The 21,054-nt window shown below is 40.2% G+C and overlaps 1 protein-coding gene across 1 annotated transcript in view; it reads right to left on the bottom strand.

Moving 5' to 3' along the window:
• LOC121873311 (tubulin beta chain-like) overlaps positions 1-21,054 on the bottom strand; it is an 84,648-nt gene that overhangs the window by 29,745 nt on the left and 33,849 nt on the right. Inside the window, exons 2-3 of the mRNA XM_042376817.1 lie at positions 11,794-11,911; positions 6,248-6,373 (exon numbers count right to left, since the gene is read on the bottom strand). Of these exons, the coding sequence (XP_042232751.1) occupies positions 6,248-6,373; positions 11,794-11,911 (244 nt within the window). The remainder of the gene's footprint in view (positions 1-6,247; positions 6,374-11,793; positions 11,912-21,054) is intronic.

The following is a 21,054-nucleotide window of genomic DNA, read 5'->3' as shown; positions in this document are numbered from 1 at the left end:
ATGAGCAAGCCAAAACATGTTGACATGTTTTCGTAAGAATTTTGTTAATCAAACTTTTGTTCGTTAACCGAATTGAAGATTCTTATGGAAAGTAATTCGTCAACCGAAATTTCGTTAACCGGGGCGTTCGTTAACTGAGGGAACACTGTATATATTTTCTGTATATAAAATTTTCCTTTGTCCCAATTATACACGTGCAAGTATGAATACCATCCCCTCTCCCTCTTCTCATATTCGTTCACAAAACTTTTCGGGCTTCCGCCCTGGGTTTTCTAATTACTCTCAGCATGCAGGCCAGAGTTAAGTTTTTCTCTTCATAACTCTATTTTATTCATGTCCTCAGTAGCGGGTTCAGCCTTTCCAGGCAAACTTGAGCGAGGCTGCTAGTCTTAGTGATCCTTCCGGAAGCTGACCTTCCAGTCTTACTAGCAATCTAGAGTTTTGTTGGGATGGACCTTGTATCCTCAGTATGGGTTCTATGAGAACCATTCAGGGTGAAATTCTCAACCCAATACATCTTGCTAGATAATGGTGAACGATGTTAGCCAATGGAGCGCTATGGTAGCAGCTCAGCACTGTCAACCCTTCCGGGTGACTTGATGCTCACTCAGGCATTATCGCTCAAGCTAATTAATTGAAGCGAAGATGTCTGTGCACCCTGACTTTCAAACAAATAGAGAGCTTGGTGATCCCTACACATATAAGTGCTCTATAATTAAGTTAGCTTGATCAAGAAATAAGTTCATTGAGCTGAGGGATAATTGAGATAAGAGAAGGGAAAGGTGTATGATATAGTGAGTTAGTTGTTTATGATTGTCACACTGGTGACTTATATAACAATAAGAGATATTAAATTAAATAACTTACTAATATATCACAGTTACGAGTCATAGTGATTATGTTTGGGAGAAAATGTTATCGCCCTTGTATTATTATTATGATACAATGTGACTCATAGTGTTCCTCCTAGTTTAGATCAGTGATGTGCAACTGGAGGATGAAGGACAATTGTCTGGACTTCTAGATGATGGAGGAGACCATGGAACTGTCCCTGGGGAACTAGTGTTGAGTGAGGAGCTACAAGGGCTGGAAAGTTCAGCTCATACACTACATACAAGGAAATGTCCATCAGTAGTAGTATTTCACCCAGGACCCAAGGGGACCATACTACATGTAATTATCAAGGATGTAGAGCAACTTGGATTACCAAGTTAGATCCTCATTTGGCTTGCATAATTCATAGCAGCTGTGTCTCAGACAACCAGTTTTCACCAATGAATTGTGCAGTTTGTTATGATCAGCTTTTTAAAATTACAGTAATCAAGCTGCAGGAGATAAGAAAGAATTATTGCAGATCCAAATTAAAAATAGATGGAATAAGGCCTTGAAGAGAAAATTTCTAAATGTAAAACAATGGAAAGATCCCAAGTTGGCAGAAAGTTTAGAATTATGGATGACAGGTAAGAGACTTCATCCCCAATTAGACCAACCTGCTTCTGCTAAGAAAAGTAGATTACAGTATTGGATATTCTAAATAATGAGGCAGTAGAAAGATTACAAGAACCTCTACCTAGTCAGTCCGATTTTAGTGGAATCCAGGATCAGGATGAGGAAGGTGGCTCTAATCATATTGTTCAGTCTCTAGAGCAGGGAGAACCTGTTGAGACTGACTTCATCCTGTCCCCATTTTGGCAACCACTTCCACCTGGGGCAAAGGTGTTGGTTACTATGAGTGGAAACAGGCTGCTGTCGACTGCTACGCAGCTGATGGATAACATTGAGTGTAAGGATGATCCAAACAGGCCTTGGGTAACATTGGTAAGATCTAAGTCTTCTTTGTTTTCAACCACATCTGAGTCTGTGGATTCCTTATTCAAGATATTTTATGAAAATGCTTCTAAACTTCCTGATCTCTCAGCACTTACAAAGAGACAGGAAGGCCAAGCAACTGTGGGCCATCATTCATTGTTTTTAGAAGGTGATACTACAATTTCTTGGCCTGATATTTGCCCCAAAATGATCTCTGAAATAGATGAAGTCTCGGCTAATATATTGAAAGACTTAACATTCATACCCACAGATAGGAATGCTCACAAGTTTTGTTTTTTAAAGTTCCAATTTAATGACAAAAAGAGTTCCTTGTATGAAATTTCCCAGTATTTGTAGGCTCCAAAATATGCTGATATAAGTTATGAAAGAAATTTGAAACCAATTGTTTCTGCATTGTTGCTTGAAGAATTTAAATTTAGGAAGTCGGCAGCGGATATTTGGTCTGCAATCATGATGTGTCAGTTATTGACTAAGTTGGTGCTGGACTATGAGGACAGTTCAGAAGTGGACACATGTTTTGGTGCTGCTATACAAGGGATTCCATATTCCCTGTACAACTCATTTATGGAAATGTTGTTGAAAGCCCTAAAACTAAAAGCCCAGCTAAGGAAGCAAGCCACTAATAATGCTTTAAGTGGTAGTGCTTATTTATTACTACGTTCTTCCCCTCTTTCTCCTGATTTGTTTGATGAACAAACATTAGTTAAGTATAGACCAGCTGTTGAGCAAGCTATTAATATTACTGTTCCCAGGAGTCCTCAGACCTTTCGGAAATTTAAAAGAGGAAGGTTTAACAGGGGAACAGGACCAGATGCTAGGTTCAGTTATCAACATAGAGGAAACTTTAGAGGAGGAAACAATTCAAAACGTAGTAAGGGTGGCCATTTGTTCAGAAGTGGAAGGAGACCTTATTCCACCACATCAGCAACCACTCCCTTCCAATGAAGCCAGACAGCTGGGTCGTCTAGGGGGTCAGGAAAACAGGTGGACTTCTTCCATATGGGCTTTCAAGACATTGAAAGGGGGCCTCACATGGACTTGGTTGAAGCGCCTTCCCCTAGTGTTACCAAAATGGGGTCAAAAACCAACCCCCTTACTCACAGAATTTGTAATTCAACTGTTAAACAGAGGTGTGATGGATCCGTTGCAGTCAGAGAAATTTTTCATGTCTCACCTATTCCCAGTCTCCAGGAAAGACAGCGACAAATTGAGGTGGATTTTAGATCTTTCCGTCATGAACAAGTTCATTACCAAAAAAAAAAAAAGTTTCAAGATGCTCACTTGCCATTATGAGGCATCTACTGTACTTCCGCCCAATGTTTGGATCTCAAAAGTGGATCTCGAAGATGCCTATTATCACGTGCCTGTTGCTCCCAGGTACAGAAAGTTTCTAGTGTTCACATTGGGGGATGTAAGTTATCAATTAACAGTGATGCCATTCGGCCTGACAATTGTGCCGAAAGTGTTTACAAAACTGGCAAACATCCCCAGGAAGATCCTTGCGAAGGAGGGCATAAGAACTTTTGCTTATCTAGACTATTGGCTGATAGTGGGGAAACTCTTTCAAAGATTGTCAAAGGGTGATCCAACGTACACTAGTATTATTTCAAAACCTAGGATTAAAGACAAACCAGGTCAAATCAAATCTCATGCCATGTCAGAAATTGGATTGGTTAGGTCTCCATTGGGATACCAATCAGCAGTCAGTCAGTCTACCAGAAGCAAAAGCAACAGATGTGATATACCAAGTAGAAACCTTTTGTGTTAAGTACAATTGGGAAAAACTACTGGGTCTGTTGAATTCTGCCACCATAGTAGTTCCTTTGGGCAAGTTAAGGAAGAAGCAACTAACTCATCTGGGGTCGAAGGTGCTTCGCAGAAACAGAAATATTGCTTCTCTCCCTATTCAGATCAAGAATCATCTGTCATGGTGGACAAATTTGGACAATCTAATCGGTTCATCACCCTGGGTTCCCCTCAAACAGACTTGGTCGTTTGTATGGACGCGTCCGAAATAGGATGGGGATACCATTTCTCAAAAGGAGAGTTCCGTCAAGGGAAGTGGAGCAACTCCCTTTGGCACAAACACATAAACGTAAAAGAATTAGCAATAGTCCTATTCTTTTTGTTGGCAAACCCAAATTTCAAAAGTATAACAATCCTGTTTGCTATGGACAACAAAATGGCAGAGTTTTGTCTCAATCATCAAGGTTCAACCAAATCTTGGCCCCTTCTAAAACTGTCAGAAAAATTTTTCAAAGTTTGTGTAACACAAAAACTACCTCAAAGCAACTCACATACTGGGAGTACAAAACAATTGGGCAGATGCATTGTCCCGTCTCAGGCCAGTATCGACGGAAACAGAATGGTTCCTAAAGGTATCAGAGTTCAAGAGTCTAGTGAGGAAGTTTGGAACTCCACAAATAGATCTTTTAGCCTCAAAAAACAATCACAAGATACCACTTTATGCATCTCTGGAACGATCGAATCTTTTAAGAAATGCTCTACTCATAGATTGGAACCGTTGGAATTCAATCTATCTGTTACCACCTGTGAAAATGTTGCCCAAAGTGGTTCACAAACTCAGATCCTTCCAAGGAAAGGTCCTCTTAATTACACCATATTGGATCCTACAACCGTGGTGTCTCGATCTGTTGGACTGGTGCCCGCATCCACTACAATTGCAACAGGGATACCTAGAACAGGTACTGCACCCTCAGTTCGAGATATCCTTGGCACTTCACGCTTGGAGTTTCTCAAAAGATGTTTAAATAGATAGTTGGGTAATTCCAATATAGTTAACCAAGTGACAGCAGGTCATAGCCCCATACTTCTATACAATATAAGAAAGCTTGGAATTATTTTCAAAAATTTATCAGGTTTACGACTCCAATCACATTGTCGGAAACAGTGGTGTTAGAATTTTTAGAATTTCTGTTCAGAGTTAAAGGCCTTCAAGGATCGACAATTGCATCTTATAAATCAGCATTGGTTGACCCTCTGGCATGAGGTTTCAATATTACTTTGAACCCAAGAATTTATCAAACAAGAATTTATCAAATGCTCAGATCGCCCTTTTTCATTCAGAGACCCCCCTTGGCCTAAGAGAATCCCACCTTGGTCTCTAGAAAAAGTTACTAAATTTCTTATGGGGCCTAATTACAATACAATATAAATCTGAACCGGGACAGATGTCTTCAGAAGGCAGCCTCCCTTCTAGCAATAGCAACAGGTATGAGAATCATTGAGCTGATTTAAATTTCCAATAATCCATCATTATTGGTATTTTCTGAGGAAAATGTCACCCTTTTTCCTACGGAGATCCTAAGAAAAAATGAAAGGGAGGATCTTCAAGCCCAACCTATCAGGATAAAACGGCCAATGGATGAGACAAGGGTTCCTCATATATTGTGCCCAGTTAGGAATCTTCAAGACTGGTTAACCAGATTCCCTAATCGAGGCCCCTATGTATTCTCATCACAGGATGGTAAGAAATTGTCTCCTAGTCAAATGACAAAATATTTATCTCAGTTAGTGACTCAAGCAGACCCTGGCTAGAAATTTTTGGCACATGACACCAGGAAATACACAGGGTCTGTGGCCTTTCTGCGGCCTATGAGCCTCAGTCAGATCAAAGAAGTGAGCTTTTGGAAATCTTCAAAAACCTTTCAAAACAGCTATCTTCAGCTATCTCTGAAAGATGCTTCACATGTGGTGGTACTGGGGTCCCCTCCCCCACCTAGTCAATCTCCATAACCAGGACCTTCTTCTTCCTCATCAGAACAAAGTGAGTATCCTCATTGAGATATGTAAATTAACATTTTACCTTCCGGTAAATGTTCCGAATATTGGAAAATATTCCAAACAGTTTATAATTATAATCTGGACCTAAGCTAGCGGAGCCTTATAAGCAATGTCACCTCTCTCTCCACCTCCTGCTCAGGTAATCAAAGCTAGAGGTCGCATTCTGGATTGGACTAAAACCCAATTTTTTCTAAAAAAAACGTTTTTTATGATATAGTCCAGAATGCGACGTCGACATCCCACCCATCTCCACCCCTCGAGAGTTGACATTTGTTTACTGCTCGCTCTAGAGCAAGAGATGACGGTAGCAATGCGTGTAATGGAGGGTGCAGGAGGGAGTTTTGAGAATTGCAATTAAATGCCAGGAAGCAACGTGTCCTAATATTTTGTATTTAAGTAATTATTAGATGTTTTAATTGCCTGTATGTTGGCTTGGCGAGTTAATGCTAGGCATTAACATACCTAGGTATAAGGCTAGACGTCGCATTCTGGACTATATCACAAAAACTTTTTTTTTTTTTTTTTTAGAAAAAAAATTTTTTTTCCCTTACTCTACCTTCTTTACCTGCCTCACCCACTATCAACAATAAAAATAAAAGTAATGTATACATACCAGCTCCACTCTGGCCAAAAACAAAGTTATCTGGCCTGAAGATCTTACCAATGGGGCCAGACCTCACTGCTTCCATCGTCCCTGGCTCAAGATCCACAAGGACTGCTCGAGGGACATAACGGCCACCTGGAATAAAAATAAAAATAAAAAATCTAACCAAAAGAATACAGTATAGTAAACATAAATGTGTCACAATGACGTGTTGCCTGATACAGTATAAGCTACAATGCTGACACTTCTTAACTCTGATAGCTCCATCCACACCAGACCCTGCTAAGTATTGTTGGGTGTTGTGATGTTAGATCGCACTAGGAAGGAGGTGAGAAGGGAAACTCAGCTATGGCGTTTTCTCTATATAAATATATTATACACAAAACAGTCTGGTGCTGGGAAGTTGCTGCCTGGTAGAGGAGTTGCTGTGCAGGAGCTTCTTTAGAGGAGGTGTTGTGTGCTGCAGAGCTCTTGGTAGAATGCCTTTCATAGCGAGGCTGTGAGCTTATATACACGTCCACCGGAAGTAAGCGTTGCTGGTGGCCGACCCCCGCGAGTCTAGACGGCTAGGCTTGTCAGAGAAACTTGACGCAGGATCGGCTGATCAGCGACTAACAGCAATGGCAGTTGTAGGGGAGAGTATCCACTACAGTACCTTTGATGTTTCTGGTGCTACTCTGAGCACTTCACTATCAATTTCACTAACAGCAAGTAAAGAAAACTAAACAATAAGTAAAATACTAAACATTAAATCGTTTTTCTGTATGGATTTTAATATCTTCCTCCATGTCAGTTATCAACATAATTTCCCAATGGAATGTGTCTAATTTCTTAACATTTATGAAAAATTTATCAATATTTTTTTCAAATACTTGTGTCATATGTGTCAGTCACCATTCCAGCCCAGAAATTGCCAGTGCCATCAGTCAGCCAGTTGTCTAAGAAAACTACTCCACTCATCTTCTCTCATGTGTTGCCAATAATCTCCATACACTGCCCCATTGCTTAACTTGGGTTTGTTCAATGCAGATTCGCTCAAAAACAGTTTTTTTATTACTACCCAGTATCGCTTAACACGGGGATAAGATTTGCTTGAATACAGGTTGAACTGGGCTACCACAGTGAAAATTTGGCTGAGCGGGGTCGGGTAGAAAATGTTTTGTGTGGGCCAGCGGTCAAGTCCATTATAATTCACGCATAGCATCTGCAGCAGACCAGCGGTCGAGTCGTATACAGTCCAAGGGTAGCATCCCCATGCTACATGGACTTAGAATTTAGCTAGTGCTTGGTCTGGCCACAACCAATTTTTTTGCCTGCTTTTGTCACCATGGCTCCACCTAAATGTCCTGTAAGTAAATTCAGATTTTTTTTTTTGTTTTTATAATGTATGAAACAAACACCATTTTTTTTATCTGTATTGCAGTACAGTAGTTCATAAATAAGTAAGAGATATGGGAAGCAGCATATGCTATCACGTCGGATCTTTAGACCAAACAGTGGTATGAATAGAGGGACTGGCAGGTGGCTGCTGCCCTGTATCACCTCACACAAGCACATACAAAAACACAATGACCACCAACACCACACTGCCTGCATATAACTTTACTTTATAATCTTTGGTACAATCACTTCTCCAGCACCACCGTGCCCCAGCAAGATTTGTGTTACGGTTATTCTTCAACCCCTAATTTCTGGAAGATAAACTAACTTTGTATATAATTTTTTATTCAGTTACATGCACATACAATCCTGCATACAGAACCGACCAACTGCCCGACCAGATAGTTACCTAATAAATGGCAAAGAGGATAAAGTAAAATATGATTTTTTAAAAAACTTTTACCTCTTCACCACTGATCAGCTCATTAGCCGCTTGGGTGGTCGGCAATGTCTCAGATACACACTAATGGCAAGTACCGGCTCCTGAATATATTGGAACCAGCTCCAGTGTTGGTCAAGTCTGGCCTTGAATGAGCTCACACTTGGTGCTGTCACAACACTGGCAGATTGATCCAAGAGTTCACAATTCTCACTCCGAAAAAGTCTGCCTTCACAGTTTTCTAGACTTGTGGCTTCTTAACTTTGAGCTGTGACCCCTTGTGGGGTGGACGTCTGCCAGCTCCAGGTAAGTACATTCGATCAAGTAGTGCCCCCTGAGATGTTTATACATTTCGATTAAGTCACCCCTTGCCCGTCTGTAGTATAAGCTAGGTAATTGCAGGTTCTCCAATCTCTCTGGGTAACTGAGGTTCCGTAGAGCAGGCACCAGTCTGGTGGCCCTCCTTTGGACATTTTCAATCAATTGAGTCTCTAGCATACCACGGGGACAAGACAGGGTGACAATACTCCAGACGGGGAAGCACCTTACTCTTGAAGAGCGCGATGAGCAACGGACCATCCAGTTATCTAAAAGACCTTCTTATAAGTCCTACTACAATAGTTCCGATGCCTGATTCACCTTTTTCTCACAATGGCCCAAGAACTAAAGTTCATTGTCGACATACTGTACACATCCAGGTCCTTTTCACATTCAGTCTCAATTAATGCAGTCTCTTTGTCCTGTTAGGGCATGTGATATGCCTCCTTAAGATCCTGTTCTGCAAATGCCGGGAAGAGCAAAAGGCCCCCAATGACTGGAAAATGGCTTATGTGAGTCCTATATTCAAGAAGGGTAATCGTCACTCCACGAATAATTATAGACCAGCGAGCCTGACCAGCAAAGTGTGCAAAGTACTATAGTGCGATTTTTCTCAGCTGAGAAGAGATGCCCTGCCCCCTCCCCAAGAGTTACAGCTGATTGGCTGTTACAAACCTGTCCGATTTTGTCCTGAAGTAATGATGTATTTCTAAACGAGTTTATTCATAATAATTGTTGGGATGACCGTTTCTGACAAGAAAGATATTTAGCTAAATTATATAAAGATCCGTACATTCATTATTTCAAACATAAGCATGTAGGAAGGGAAGTTTATCACAAGTATTATACACGGATTAACTGTTAAACTCTGGTAGCAAATTCACGCTTTCGGAAGATGCATTTAATACAGTGACCCCTCGGTTAACGAACTCAATCCGTTCCAGAAGGTCGTTCGTTAACCGAAACCATTGTTTCAATGGGTTTTTGGGTAATTGGTTCCAGTTCACCGAAAATTTCCTAAATTCAACAAAAATGGTAGAAAAGTTCACTTACTTTGAGGTGTGTATGTAGAAGGCTCCTGGATGATGATGATGATGATGATGATGATGATGATGATGATGATGATGATGATGATGATGATGGGAATTAGAATGGGGGTGGAGGAGAAGGAAGAAGAAAAGGCATTGGGGTGGAAGAGAAGTCACCCCATGGCACCATTTCATCCATAAAATTTTAGTTCTCTTGGTGTATTTCAAGATTATTTTCTTTAAATCAACACTGCACTGCATTGTATATTGTCAAAATGTAAAATATATTTCAAAATGACCAATAATTTGCTTGGAACACAGAAAAAAAGCATTTAGTTGAAGAGAGTCTCAAGCAAGATGTTACCTCCACTGAAAACAGAGAGAGACTAAGGCCTGTCTGGTGTGTTAACAGGCTGGATGGCACGCCAGAAACTAGTTTCTTTACCTTCAATTATGTTCAATAATTGCTAAAATGACTAAAAAAGTTAATATTAAACTTTTAAAATTATTGAATAGTATAAACTTCTTGATATTTACTAAAATAGTAAGGAATTTAAGCCCTAGAACCGATTAATGTATTGGCGGACTGATACTAAAGCTGGTTGCCCGGTCAGTGCAAGCGAAAACATGTTGAGGTCGGTTCGTAAGAAATTCGTTAACCGAATTTTTTTTCATTAACCGAATTGAAGATCCTTATGGAAGGCAGTTCGTTAACCGAAATTTCGTTAACCGAGGCATTCGTTAAATGAGGGGTCACTGTATATGCTTATTTTTACCCACAATAAGGCATACTAAGACAAATTACATACTGTATCAGTAATACTAAATTTTGCAAAAACAACATTTTTAAAGATGAGAATCATATTGAAATATTACACAACCGTTAGCACAGGCGGGAAAAATATGAAGTTGTTCGCAGTTATATTTCCCGCCTCTGCTAACAGTCGTGTAATATTTCAATGTTGTTTTTGCATAATGTAGTATTACTGTTACGTAATTTGTCTTAGTATGACTTATTGTGAGTAAAAATAAGTATATATTAAATGCATCTTCCGAAAGCATGAATTTGCTACCAGAGTATAACAGTGGAGGTCTGTGACAACCATGGAGTGTGTTATCCAGGTTGTATCTTGGTGTGAATTACAGACCTGGCTGACTCGGTGGTAATTCTGAGTCAGGTTGTGTTATTACCCGCCAACCTGTATGGCTTAAATCCTCCTGAATGTGTCATTATTGACAGGTTATAAATAGTGTATCTGTAGCAGGTAAAGTATTACTTTGCTAAGACTGAATAAATTTATACAGACAAGATCTGTGTTTGTTATGGATGTTAAGTGAATCAACTGTGCTGATGATCTTATGTGATGTCAGGCTATCCCTGTGATTCCTAGTACAGTCTCACCCAAATGTTTGTTAATTCTCCCAGCCAGCTGCACTGCCTGCTTCAGATGTATGAACTTTAGTCTGTTACTTCGAACCTTTAGATACATTCGTATCTGTTCCATGTTCTGGTTGGTACTGAGACAGTTTCAAACATCTGAAGCAGGCAGTGCAGCTGGCTGGGAGAATTAACAAACTTTTGGGTGAGACTGTACAGTAGTGGTAATAGTGTGATCTCTAGCCAAGATACTTAATGGTGCTATAAATAATAATACTGTACAAGTGTGAGTGTTACCTAAAGGTGCTTGTAATGGCCACCATATGCTTGGGTCCATTGAGCTGTTATTTTTCTACCAAAGTTTTAAAAGTGTTAAGTGAAGAAATTTTTTCTGATCACAAAGTAAGACCAAATAGCATTTGTTAAGCAATGGTTTAAGCCATTTGGGAGTTTCCTTTAATTTGTAATTGATGGTTCAAGTCAAAGTAACAACAGTTGATATTTATAAATAGTAAATACCCGGTAAGTACATGTATAATACAGTATGTGTATCACTCTTCATTCCATCTAATATTAGATTGTCAAAAAATATCATTTAGACTTCACGCACCTTGACCTCTCTACCAGCACCAAGTTAATTCAGAGGTTTTACTGTTGATGTTACATTATATTCTGATTAAAAATCTCCGTGGTGGCAGCATTACAGTTTAATAACTAGTGAAGAGAATGTGTACTAGTATACAGTACTGCCCATTGATATGCACAGTACACTGTAGGGTTTCCCAGATACAGTATGCCCAAAGAACAGAATATAAGTAAATAAATTTAAAGAAATTATATACTGTACAGCAGTGGGATTAATTATAATATTTCCCTACTTTACACTGGTACACTTTAAATTTTAACTGTGTAGGCCTACCTGATTCCACCTGCTATTTATCACACATACAGAATACTGTAATAAAAACAATCTTGTGTTTTACATACTACAATAAGCATTATGCAACTGTACCTGTGGCCTCATTGTAGTAGACATTGATCCTCTCCAGTTGCATGGAACTTTCACCATCTCCATTGACATACTGGCCCACTGGGTCAATCCCATGTTCATCACTGATAACTTCCCAGAACTGTGAATATACATTACATCAAAATAGTTATAAGAAAAAACAAATCTATACAGTAAAACTTTATGATTATACAAACTTATTAAGAATGCCATGAAATCAAACATAAATTACAAAACATTACAGGTGACTTAATTATCTTTAGCACTGTACTGTACAGTATATCTTTAGCACTGTACTGTATTTCACACTTAGATGAAAAGTACAGCTAAATTATATTACACAGCAATTACAGTATTTGTAGTACAGTATGTGGATAGAGGGAACTCAATACAGTATCAAAGTGAAGAAGTATTTTAAATATATACCTGTACCATATGTTATAATTTTTGTTGTGCACAGACTGTGGTTTGCCCACCTCAATATTGAAAGTTAAAGTGGGTCCAATAGGCATACTGTGTTTCCTTTATCCACATGGCCGGTAATGCACTCGGCCGCATTCACTTCCCTAAGTTGTAAACTTAGATGCCCATTTACAGCAGCAGCATTCAAAACAAAGTAAAATAATAATATACAGTACATTAATTAACTGCCAAAATTCCTGATCATTTTACAAAACAAGAAACAGGAATGTTAACTGTACAGTACTGCCAATTGTACTTTAATTCTTAGTATAAATCTTAAGTAATTTTGAAAATGTTTTTTTTTTTTTTTGTATACTGTACAAGTAAACTTGTAATAGGTAAATTATGTCCAAGAATGCAGATATATGATGTCCAAGTGTAGGGGTAAATAGAAGTATTATTGGTTTGGTATAAGACATTGATGTAGATAAGATTTCTATTAAAATGGTTATTTTCCATTAAAAGAAAAAAATCACAGTATCGGCAGCGCAAAATAAAATCACAGTATCGGCAGCGCAAAATAAAATCACAGTACTGTACTGTACAACGTAAAACAATATTTCAAGTACAATACTGTAAAAGAAAAAAGAAAATAGAATTCCACTCACAAACATATCCCAGTATATAAAATAGAGTATGGTATTCAAAATTTTATCACTAACAGTACAATACCCTGTATTTTGCTTGAAATAATAAACCTACACATTTTTTTTATGGTTTGAAAGTATTGAAGCCGTATTCAAGTACAGTATTGTACAGTGCTTTATAAGATATACCTATAAATAAAAGTTTATTACAGTACAGTTTATTTCCTCTTAGTAAGAAAAGGCAATAAACCAAGAAGTATTTCTGTATGTATACAATATATGAAACAATAGCTATCATACTGAGTATGAAATTGTCAATATCAAATAAAATTCTTAAAAAATTCTAGAATTGAAAAAAATGGCATTTAAAGTACAAAATAAAATGTTAAATAAAATTATTTACATTCCTCCATTAGGTAGGAATACTGTATACTTGTACAATAAATTAACAGTATCACAGTATACTGTATATGTATATGAAATTACAAAAATATATACTGTATTGAAATTATAATCTAATTGTCTTTACAGGAACTGAGATAACATTTGTAACATTTTTTTTTTTTTTTAGAAAATATAAGATTATGATTTTATATTCACCGTTAAAAGGAAAAATCAGTACAGTCTAATTTTGTACTCTTTTATCGTGTATTTTAGTGTTCTTTTGTGTTTCAGTCAAGGAAGCTGCCCTCTCTCTTAAAAAAGAAGTTTTACAACCACCACTCATGCTTAAGCTTCAAATTTGGCGCCACAGATCAAGCTGGTTTGTTTACGTTGTGTTGCCCAGGCCTACCTTTTGGTTTTTTATCCTCTTCGTCACTGATTGGTTTCCTCAGCCGCAGGGGCGGTCGGTTACGTAATATACGTATCGGTTGTGCACTGTTGACAAGTACGTAGTACTGGGCATGTACTGGTTCTTGAATGTATCTGTACCTATGCCAGTGCAACAATCTCAAGTTACAACATTATGGTTGCTAAAAAGTAACCCCCTATGCACTATGCACTGACTGTTATTCAACTATGACGAATCCATTTGTTGGGTTACTAAAAAGTAACCCGATGCTCTGGATTGCTCTTCGGACTTGCTACCCCGGATGTTAAACAAGGCCTATTATGAATGGCTGAGTTACACTCAGAGCCATTATGAGCACATTTGAGTCATGATTAACACTTGTTGGTCACCTGGGGGCATTTTTAGCACCTGAGCCTTCACGAGGACTTGTGATTCACTTAGGGATTATTATAAGAATATGCGAGTCATATTTGCATTATGAGCTTCGAGGACTAAATTTTGTAAAATCAAATTGTTCTTAAGGTATGCTGCAGAAATTTCCTACAATAACCTTGACCTTTCAACTTCTGATACAGAATCAATAGGGTACAAGGTCTGCATATTGAAAACATGTACCAAATTTGCTTGTCCGATACATAATATAATCGACAGGCTCAAACCCTTTAGAGGGCAGAGGTTTCTCCCAGCTGAATAAATTCGTCTGGCGTTAGCCAGAATAAAATGCCCAGGTGCGTTCCCAAACAAATCGGAAAGTAGAACCACTTTACTGAATGAACAACCATATCATTTACCCTGGCAGTAAAAATAAGTAAATAAATATATTTCAGGGTTGGTAGTAATGTTGATAGAAAAGTTCAGAAACAATATCAAATAAACCAAGGAAAATTGTTCATTGGTCTCCAGACGTAAGTGAATCAGAGGGGCAAGGAAGTGCAAGTGAGGGCGGCAAGGTCATGAATAGACGTGATGTACTTCTTGGCGTGTGCACACGATACAGCGCCAACAGGGCTTCCTAATTCTGACTTTAGTCTTAAGGTAATGATTATAACACTGGGATGATATGAATGTTCGACGAGTTAACAATTATCACACATTATTTCACTGTATAATGATTCTTTATTTCACATGTATCATTTTCCTGTAAAGCGATTAACATACATGACAAATTCAACATTTGAAACCTTCATTTTACACTTCAAAATTGTATTTATATAATCAATAAACGTAATTAACTTTTCAAGAATCACTAGCTCATATGAAACATAACAACTGTTCCCTAATTAAGAGTTGCGAATAAAACGATATTTGCAAAATGCACCTGGGTAGTCATTTCTAACTTCACAAATATAGAGTATCCTACAGTACAATACTTCAAATTATAATGATACTGTTCATAAAATAACTGATGTGTAGCTTAAAATACCCGGGCTATACGTAAGGGCTATACAGGGGTGCGTTCCCGCCCCTCACTACCAGGAATAGTCTTGCTACCTTGGCAGCCACTATGATCCAACCAGACTCTCCTCCTACTGCCCTGACACTACCCTTACCTCACCCCAACCCTCCTACTGCCCTGACACTACCCTTACCTCACCCCGATCCTCCTACTGCCCTGACACTACCCTTACCTCACCCCGATCCTCCTACTGCCCTGACACTACCCTTACCTCTTGATCCTCCTACTGCCCTGACACTACCCTTACCTCACCCAGTCCTCCCTGCTGGCTACCCTTACCTCTACCCCAACCCTCCCTACTGCCACAGCACTACCCTTACCTCACCCTGATCACTCCTGCCCTGACACTACCCTTACCTCACTGATCCTCCTACTGCCCTGACACTACCCTTACCTGCGATCCTCCTACTACCCCTGACACTACCCCTTACCTCACCCGATCCTCCTACTGCCCTGACACTACCCTTACCTCACTGATCCTCCCTGCCCTGGCCACTACCCTTACACTCACCCCAACCCTCCTACTACCCTGACACTACCCTTACCTCACCTGATCCTCCTACTGCCTGACACTACCCTTACCTCACCCCGATCCTCCCTACTGCCCTGACACTACCCTTACCTCACCCGATCCTCCTACTGCCCTGACACTACTGCCACCTCACCCGATCCTCCTACTGCCCTGACACTACCCTTACCTCACCCTGATCACTCCTACTGCCCTGACACTACCCTTACCTCACCCTGATCCTCCTACTGCCCTGGCCCACTACCCTTACCTCACCCCAACCCTCCTACTACCCTGACCTTTCCCCATACCTCACCCTGATCCTCCTACTGCCCTGACACTACCTTACCTCACCCCGATCCTCCTACTGCCCCTGACACTACCCCTTACCTCACCCGATCCTCCTACTGCCCTGACACTACCCTTACCTCACCCCGATCCTCCTACTGCCTGACACTACCCTTACCTCACCCTGATCCCTCCTACTGCCTGACACTACCCTTACCTCACCCCGATCCTCCTACTGCCTGACACTACCCTTACCTCACTCCGACCCTCCTACTGCCCTGACACTACCCTTACCTCACCCCGATCCTCCTACTGCCCTGACACTACCCTTACCTCACCCCGATCCTCCTACTGCCCTGACACTACCCTTACCTCACCCCGATCCTCCTACTGCCCTGACACTACCCTTACCTCACCCTGATCCTCCTACTGCCCTGACACTACCCTTACCTCACCCTGATCCTCCTACTGCCCTGACACTACCCTTACCTCACCCTGATCCTCCTACTGCCCTGACACTACCCTTACCTCACCCCGATCCTCCTACTGCCCTGACACTACCCTTACCTCACCCCAACCCTCCTACTGCCCTGACACTACACCTGTCCCACCCTGACCCTCCTACTGCCCCTACCCACCCTACTGCCCCTATATTAGTAATGGTAATGGTAATATTTTGCTTGAAATAATAAATGTACACATTTTTAAAGGCTTCAAAATAAAGTACAGTACAGTACTATAATGTACTGAAATAGTTTGCATGTGTCAGAGAAATCCATAAACAATTTTAGTTCCTCTAAATAAGAACAAGCAGTAAAACCAAATTTATCACAGTACAGTGTACAGTACAGTGCTGTATATAAATTAATAGTAATAATACTTTGTTTAAAATTGCAAATACAGTAATAGCAATTATCATTCTTGAAAGATTTTAGAAGTACAATACTGTACTTGTATTTAAATTGTAATTAAAGTACAAAAGAAATGTGAAATAAAAGAATGATTAAAATTCTCCAATAAGTATGAGTGTATAATACACGGTATCACAGTACTGTATATTGTATCTGACATTATATCACAAATGGAGGTGGTTGCTAAGAGAAGTTATGCTGAGGCCTTAGCAGGGCCACGGGAGGTGGCGGAGAGTAATGTAGGGTCAGAACTGGTTCTACAGCAGCTAGGGACTCTGAAGAAGTGTGTCGAAGAAATGACAATTAGCGGATATACTGTTAGGGGAGAGGAGGAACAACGGGAACATTTCCAGGGCAGGAACAAAGTAATAGTTTTTGGAGTCCCTGAGAGCCAGGCGGAGGGAACTGAAAGTAGGATAACACATGATAAGATGCAGTTTAAGAATATTTGTACAGTGGTTCTGAAGATGTCATCAACCCCTCAGGATGTGAGAAGGCTGGGACAAAAGCAGAGGGATAAGCCTCGCCCCCTCAGGATCACACTAGTGAGTGAGGAGAAGAAATGGGAGGTTATTCGGCAGGCAAAAAAACTTAGTAAGGAGAGAAGCGTCTCGGAGTGTATTCATTCACCCAGATCACACGGTAATGCAGAGGGAACAGCACAAGAAGCTCCTGCAGGGCTTGAAGCAGAAGAGGAAAGTGTCGAGGGGGAACGGGGACAGGTGTACATGGGTTATATTCAGGGAGAGGGTACATAAGAACATAAGAAAATAAGGAGTCTGCAATAGGCCAGCTGGCCTGTGCATGGCAGCTCCTGTTGAGTTACTACCACTCTCTATCATCCATGAATCTATCTAGCCTCCTTTTAAAACTTTCCAGCATTCCAGCACTTACTACAAAGTTGCTAAGCTTGTTCCACTCGTCTACCACCCTATTGTGAACCAGTTCCTTCCTATCTCCCTCCTAAACCGAAACTTATCCAACTTAAATCTGTTGCTGCGAGTCCTATCCTGCTCAGATATTATAAGAACTTTATCTATATCTCCTTTATTGATTCCTTTCACCCACTTAAATACTTCTATCATATCTCCCCGCACTCTTCGTCTTTCTAGGGAATGCAAGTTTAGTTTCTTTTATCTATCTTGATATGGAAGGTTTCTAAGTCCTGGAATCATTTTCATCATTCTTCGCTGCACCGACTCCAGTGAATTGATATGCATTCTATAATAAGGGCACCAGAACTGAACAGCATAATCAAGGTGCAGCCTGACTAGCGCAAGATATAGTTGCAATATGACCTCCACACTCTTATTACTTACACATCTAGATGGAAGCAAGTGTGCCGACACAGAGCCAGGGGACAGCAGCGCACCCTCCACCGGCTCTACCCGCCTACCAGCCGAGAGGAGGCGAGTGCCGTGTAAACAATGAGATTTCTAACCATACCCTGCAAAATACAGTGTACTTAGCAAATGCTGCAGCTTCTGGGAATGGAGGGGTGGGGGGGTTACTACTAAGAGCAGAGACGTTACTGAGAAAAAATTCTGGCTTGAATGTCATGTACACTAATAATGACATGTTCCTTGATAAGAGAGAGGAGTTTGAAACACTACTGAAGGTACACCAACCATTTATTGTAGGAGTTGTTGAACTGTTGTACAAGAACAGAGGAATGTGAGTTCAGTTCAGTGGTCCCTCGGTTAACGAACGGTTCAATTAACGAAATTTCGGTTAACGAATTAGCTCACATAAGGATTTTCAGTTTGATTAACGAACAAAACTTTGATTAACGAAATCCTTACGACAAACACGTTTTGTTGCGCGCATCAACTGATCAGCTAGTCCGCCAATACAGTAATTGGTTCTATGTTTACATCCATTTCCAGTGAAGTAAATATCAAGAAAGTTGGTCTCTTGAATATTTCTGCATTTTTGGTATTAAAATTATTGGTCATTCTGAAATTTAGTTAACATATTGATAATATAGACAGTACAGGGAACAGTTTTTGTGAGCCCATCAGCTGATTGAATCACCCAACAACGCTTCTCAGTTTAACTTTGTTTATAGTGGAGTGAACATCGATTTTGTTGGTCTTTTGAATATTTTTACATTAAAATTATTGGTAATTCTGAAATTTAGTTAACATATTGATAATAGTATACGGTGCAGAAATTATTGTGAAACATGAAGAAAGCATTAGAACCAATGCACTCTGTAAAGAATATGGCATGTCATCATCAACTGCCTCCACAATCAGCTGTTTGATATGTAAACAAAGCTGCCGGTAATACGACATACACATCCCAAAGTAAGTTTAAATTACAGTATTTTATTGTTTTTTATTTATCATTGTACAGTATACTGCACAGCACTGTACTGTATTTAGTTTATATTTAATGTTTTGTAAATTCAATTACTGGTATACAGTACTTTGTATGTACTTTTTCTGTGAGTTGGAACCAATTACCCAATATCCCATTGAAATAATAGACTCGGTTAACGAACCACTCTGTGGAACGAATTATGTTCGTTAACCGAGGAACCACTGTATTGCAGGATATGACTCATTTACGAACCCTTCTTAAGAAACTTGCAAGAGGGGTGTGATTATCTATGCTAGGCAAGACCTTAAAGCCAGCCAGGTGAGGGTACAGGGAGAGGATATTTTAAAGAGTCCAAGTGGTGTAAAATTAAATTAAAGGGAAGGGACTTACTTATTGTCAGGTGTATCTACAGATCCCCAAACTGTGGCCCACTAAATCAAAGGAACTTAAGAGCCTTAATAGACAATACAGCGATGCTCAACCCTAGCCACCTCCTTTTCATGGGGGACATTAACTATGGCGACATCGACTGGAGAAACGAGTTCACCCCAAATGACTTGAATAGCCCTGCTACTCTTTTTGTGGAAACTCTGAGAGATAATTTTCTGTTCCAACATGTTAAGAGACCCGATACATTACAGAGGGGAGCAAACACCCAAGGAACAAGACCTCATCACTACAAACGAGGAGGGTATGGAGGCCAAACTGGAACACCTTGCCCTAGTTGGTACCAGTCACCATATAGTGTTGTCATTCAGATTTAACTGTTATGTAGTTCAAGATTAGGCCAGGGAAGGTGCAAATATTACAAGGGAAATTGCAACAGGATGAGGGGTATCCACTGGTCTGACTCATTAAGGCACAAGAATGCAGACACTATGCTCAACATCATAACTAGTTAAGTGACCCATTTGATCGATAAATATATACCCAAGACCAAACCCCGTGCCTCTAGGAATACAAGGGGATCCCTACACATGAACCATTCGGCGGTCGACAAAGTTAAGAAGAAAACCCAGAAATTCAAGACGTGGGTTGGGTCAAAAGATGAGCAGGACAGGAGAATGTATGCAAGAGTCAGAAACCAAGCAAAGGCAGAGTGTAGAAGGGCTGAAAAGGAGGTCCAGAGGCTGGTTGCAGGTGTTTTACCGCTATGCAAAGTCGAAATTAAAAACGCGAGTAGGAGTATCAGACCTGAGGCTTGAAGATGGTAGTTACGCAGATTCTGACCAGGATAAAGCTGAGGCATTGAACAGCTTTTCCTCGGTGTTCGCAAGAGAGGATGCAATTAACCTTCCTGCATTTGAGGACAGACGGTTCGACACAGCACTGACCCACATTGTGTTCACAGAAGAGTGTGTTAGAAATAAACTGTCAAAGCTAAAGGTCCATAAGAGTCCCGGCCCTGACATGGTGCATCCCAGAGTGCTAGGAGAGTTGTGTAACGAGCTTGCCGAGACCCTGAAGATCCTGTTTTGTAAATGCGTGGATGAACAAAAGGTCCCCAGTGTTTGGAAAGTGGCTTGTGTGAGTTCTATCAAGAAGGGCGATCAACACTCCATGAACTATAGACTGGTGAGCCTGACCAGCATAATATGTAAAGTACTTGAGAGTATTATCAGATATACAGCGATGCAACATCTACTACGAAACAACCTTGTAAAGGATTGCCAACACAGTTTTGTGTCGGGGCACTCCTGCTTAACACAATTGCTCAAGGTATTGGATTTTTGGACCCGTATTCTGGAACAGGGTGGTAATATCAACATTATATACCTAGATACCAAGGCTTTCGACAGTGTACCCAAAGGAAAGGCTGAAAATCAAACTGGAAGGGTAAGGAATTCGGGGAAATGTCTTAGCGTGGATAGAAGACTTTCTACATGACCGCAAGCAGTGTGTGCTGATTAATGGCACGAAATCATCATGTGTAC

The sequence above is a fragment of the Homarus americanus genome, unplaced genomic scaffold (genome assembly GCF_018991925.1).
Source record: "Homarus americanus isolate GMGI-L3 unplaced genomic scaffold, GMGI_Hamer_2.0 scaffold32929, whole genome shotgun sequence".
NCBI lineage: Eukaryota > Metazoa > Arthropoda > Malacostraca > Decapoda > Nephropidae > Homarus > Homarus americanus.
The sequence above is the reverse complement of the archived record's forward strand: the minus strand, read 5'-3'. Positions and strand labels throughout refer to the sequence as shown.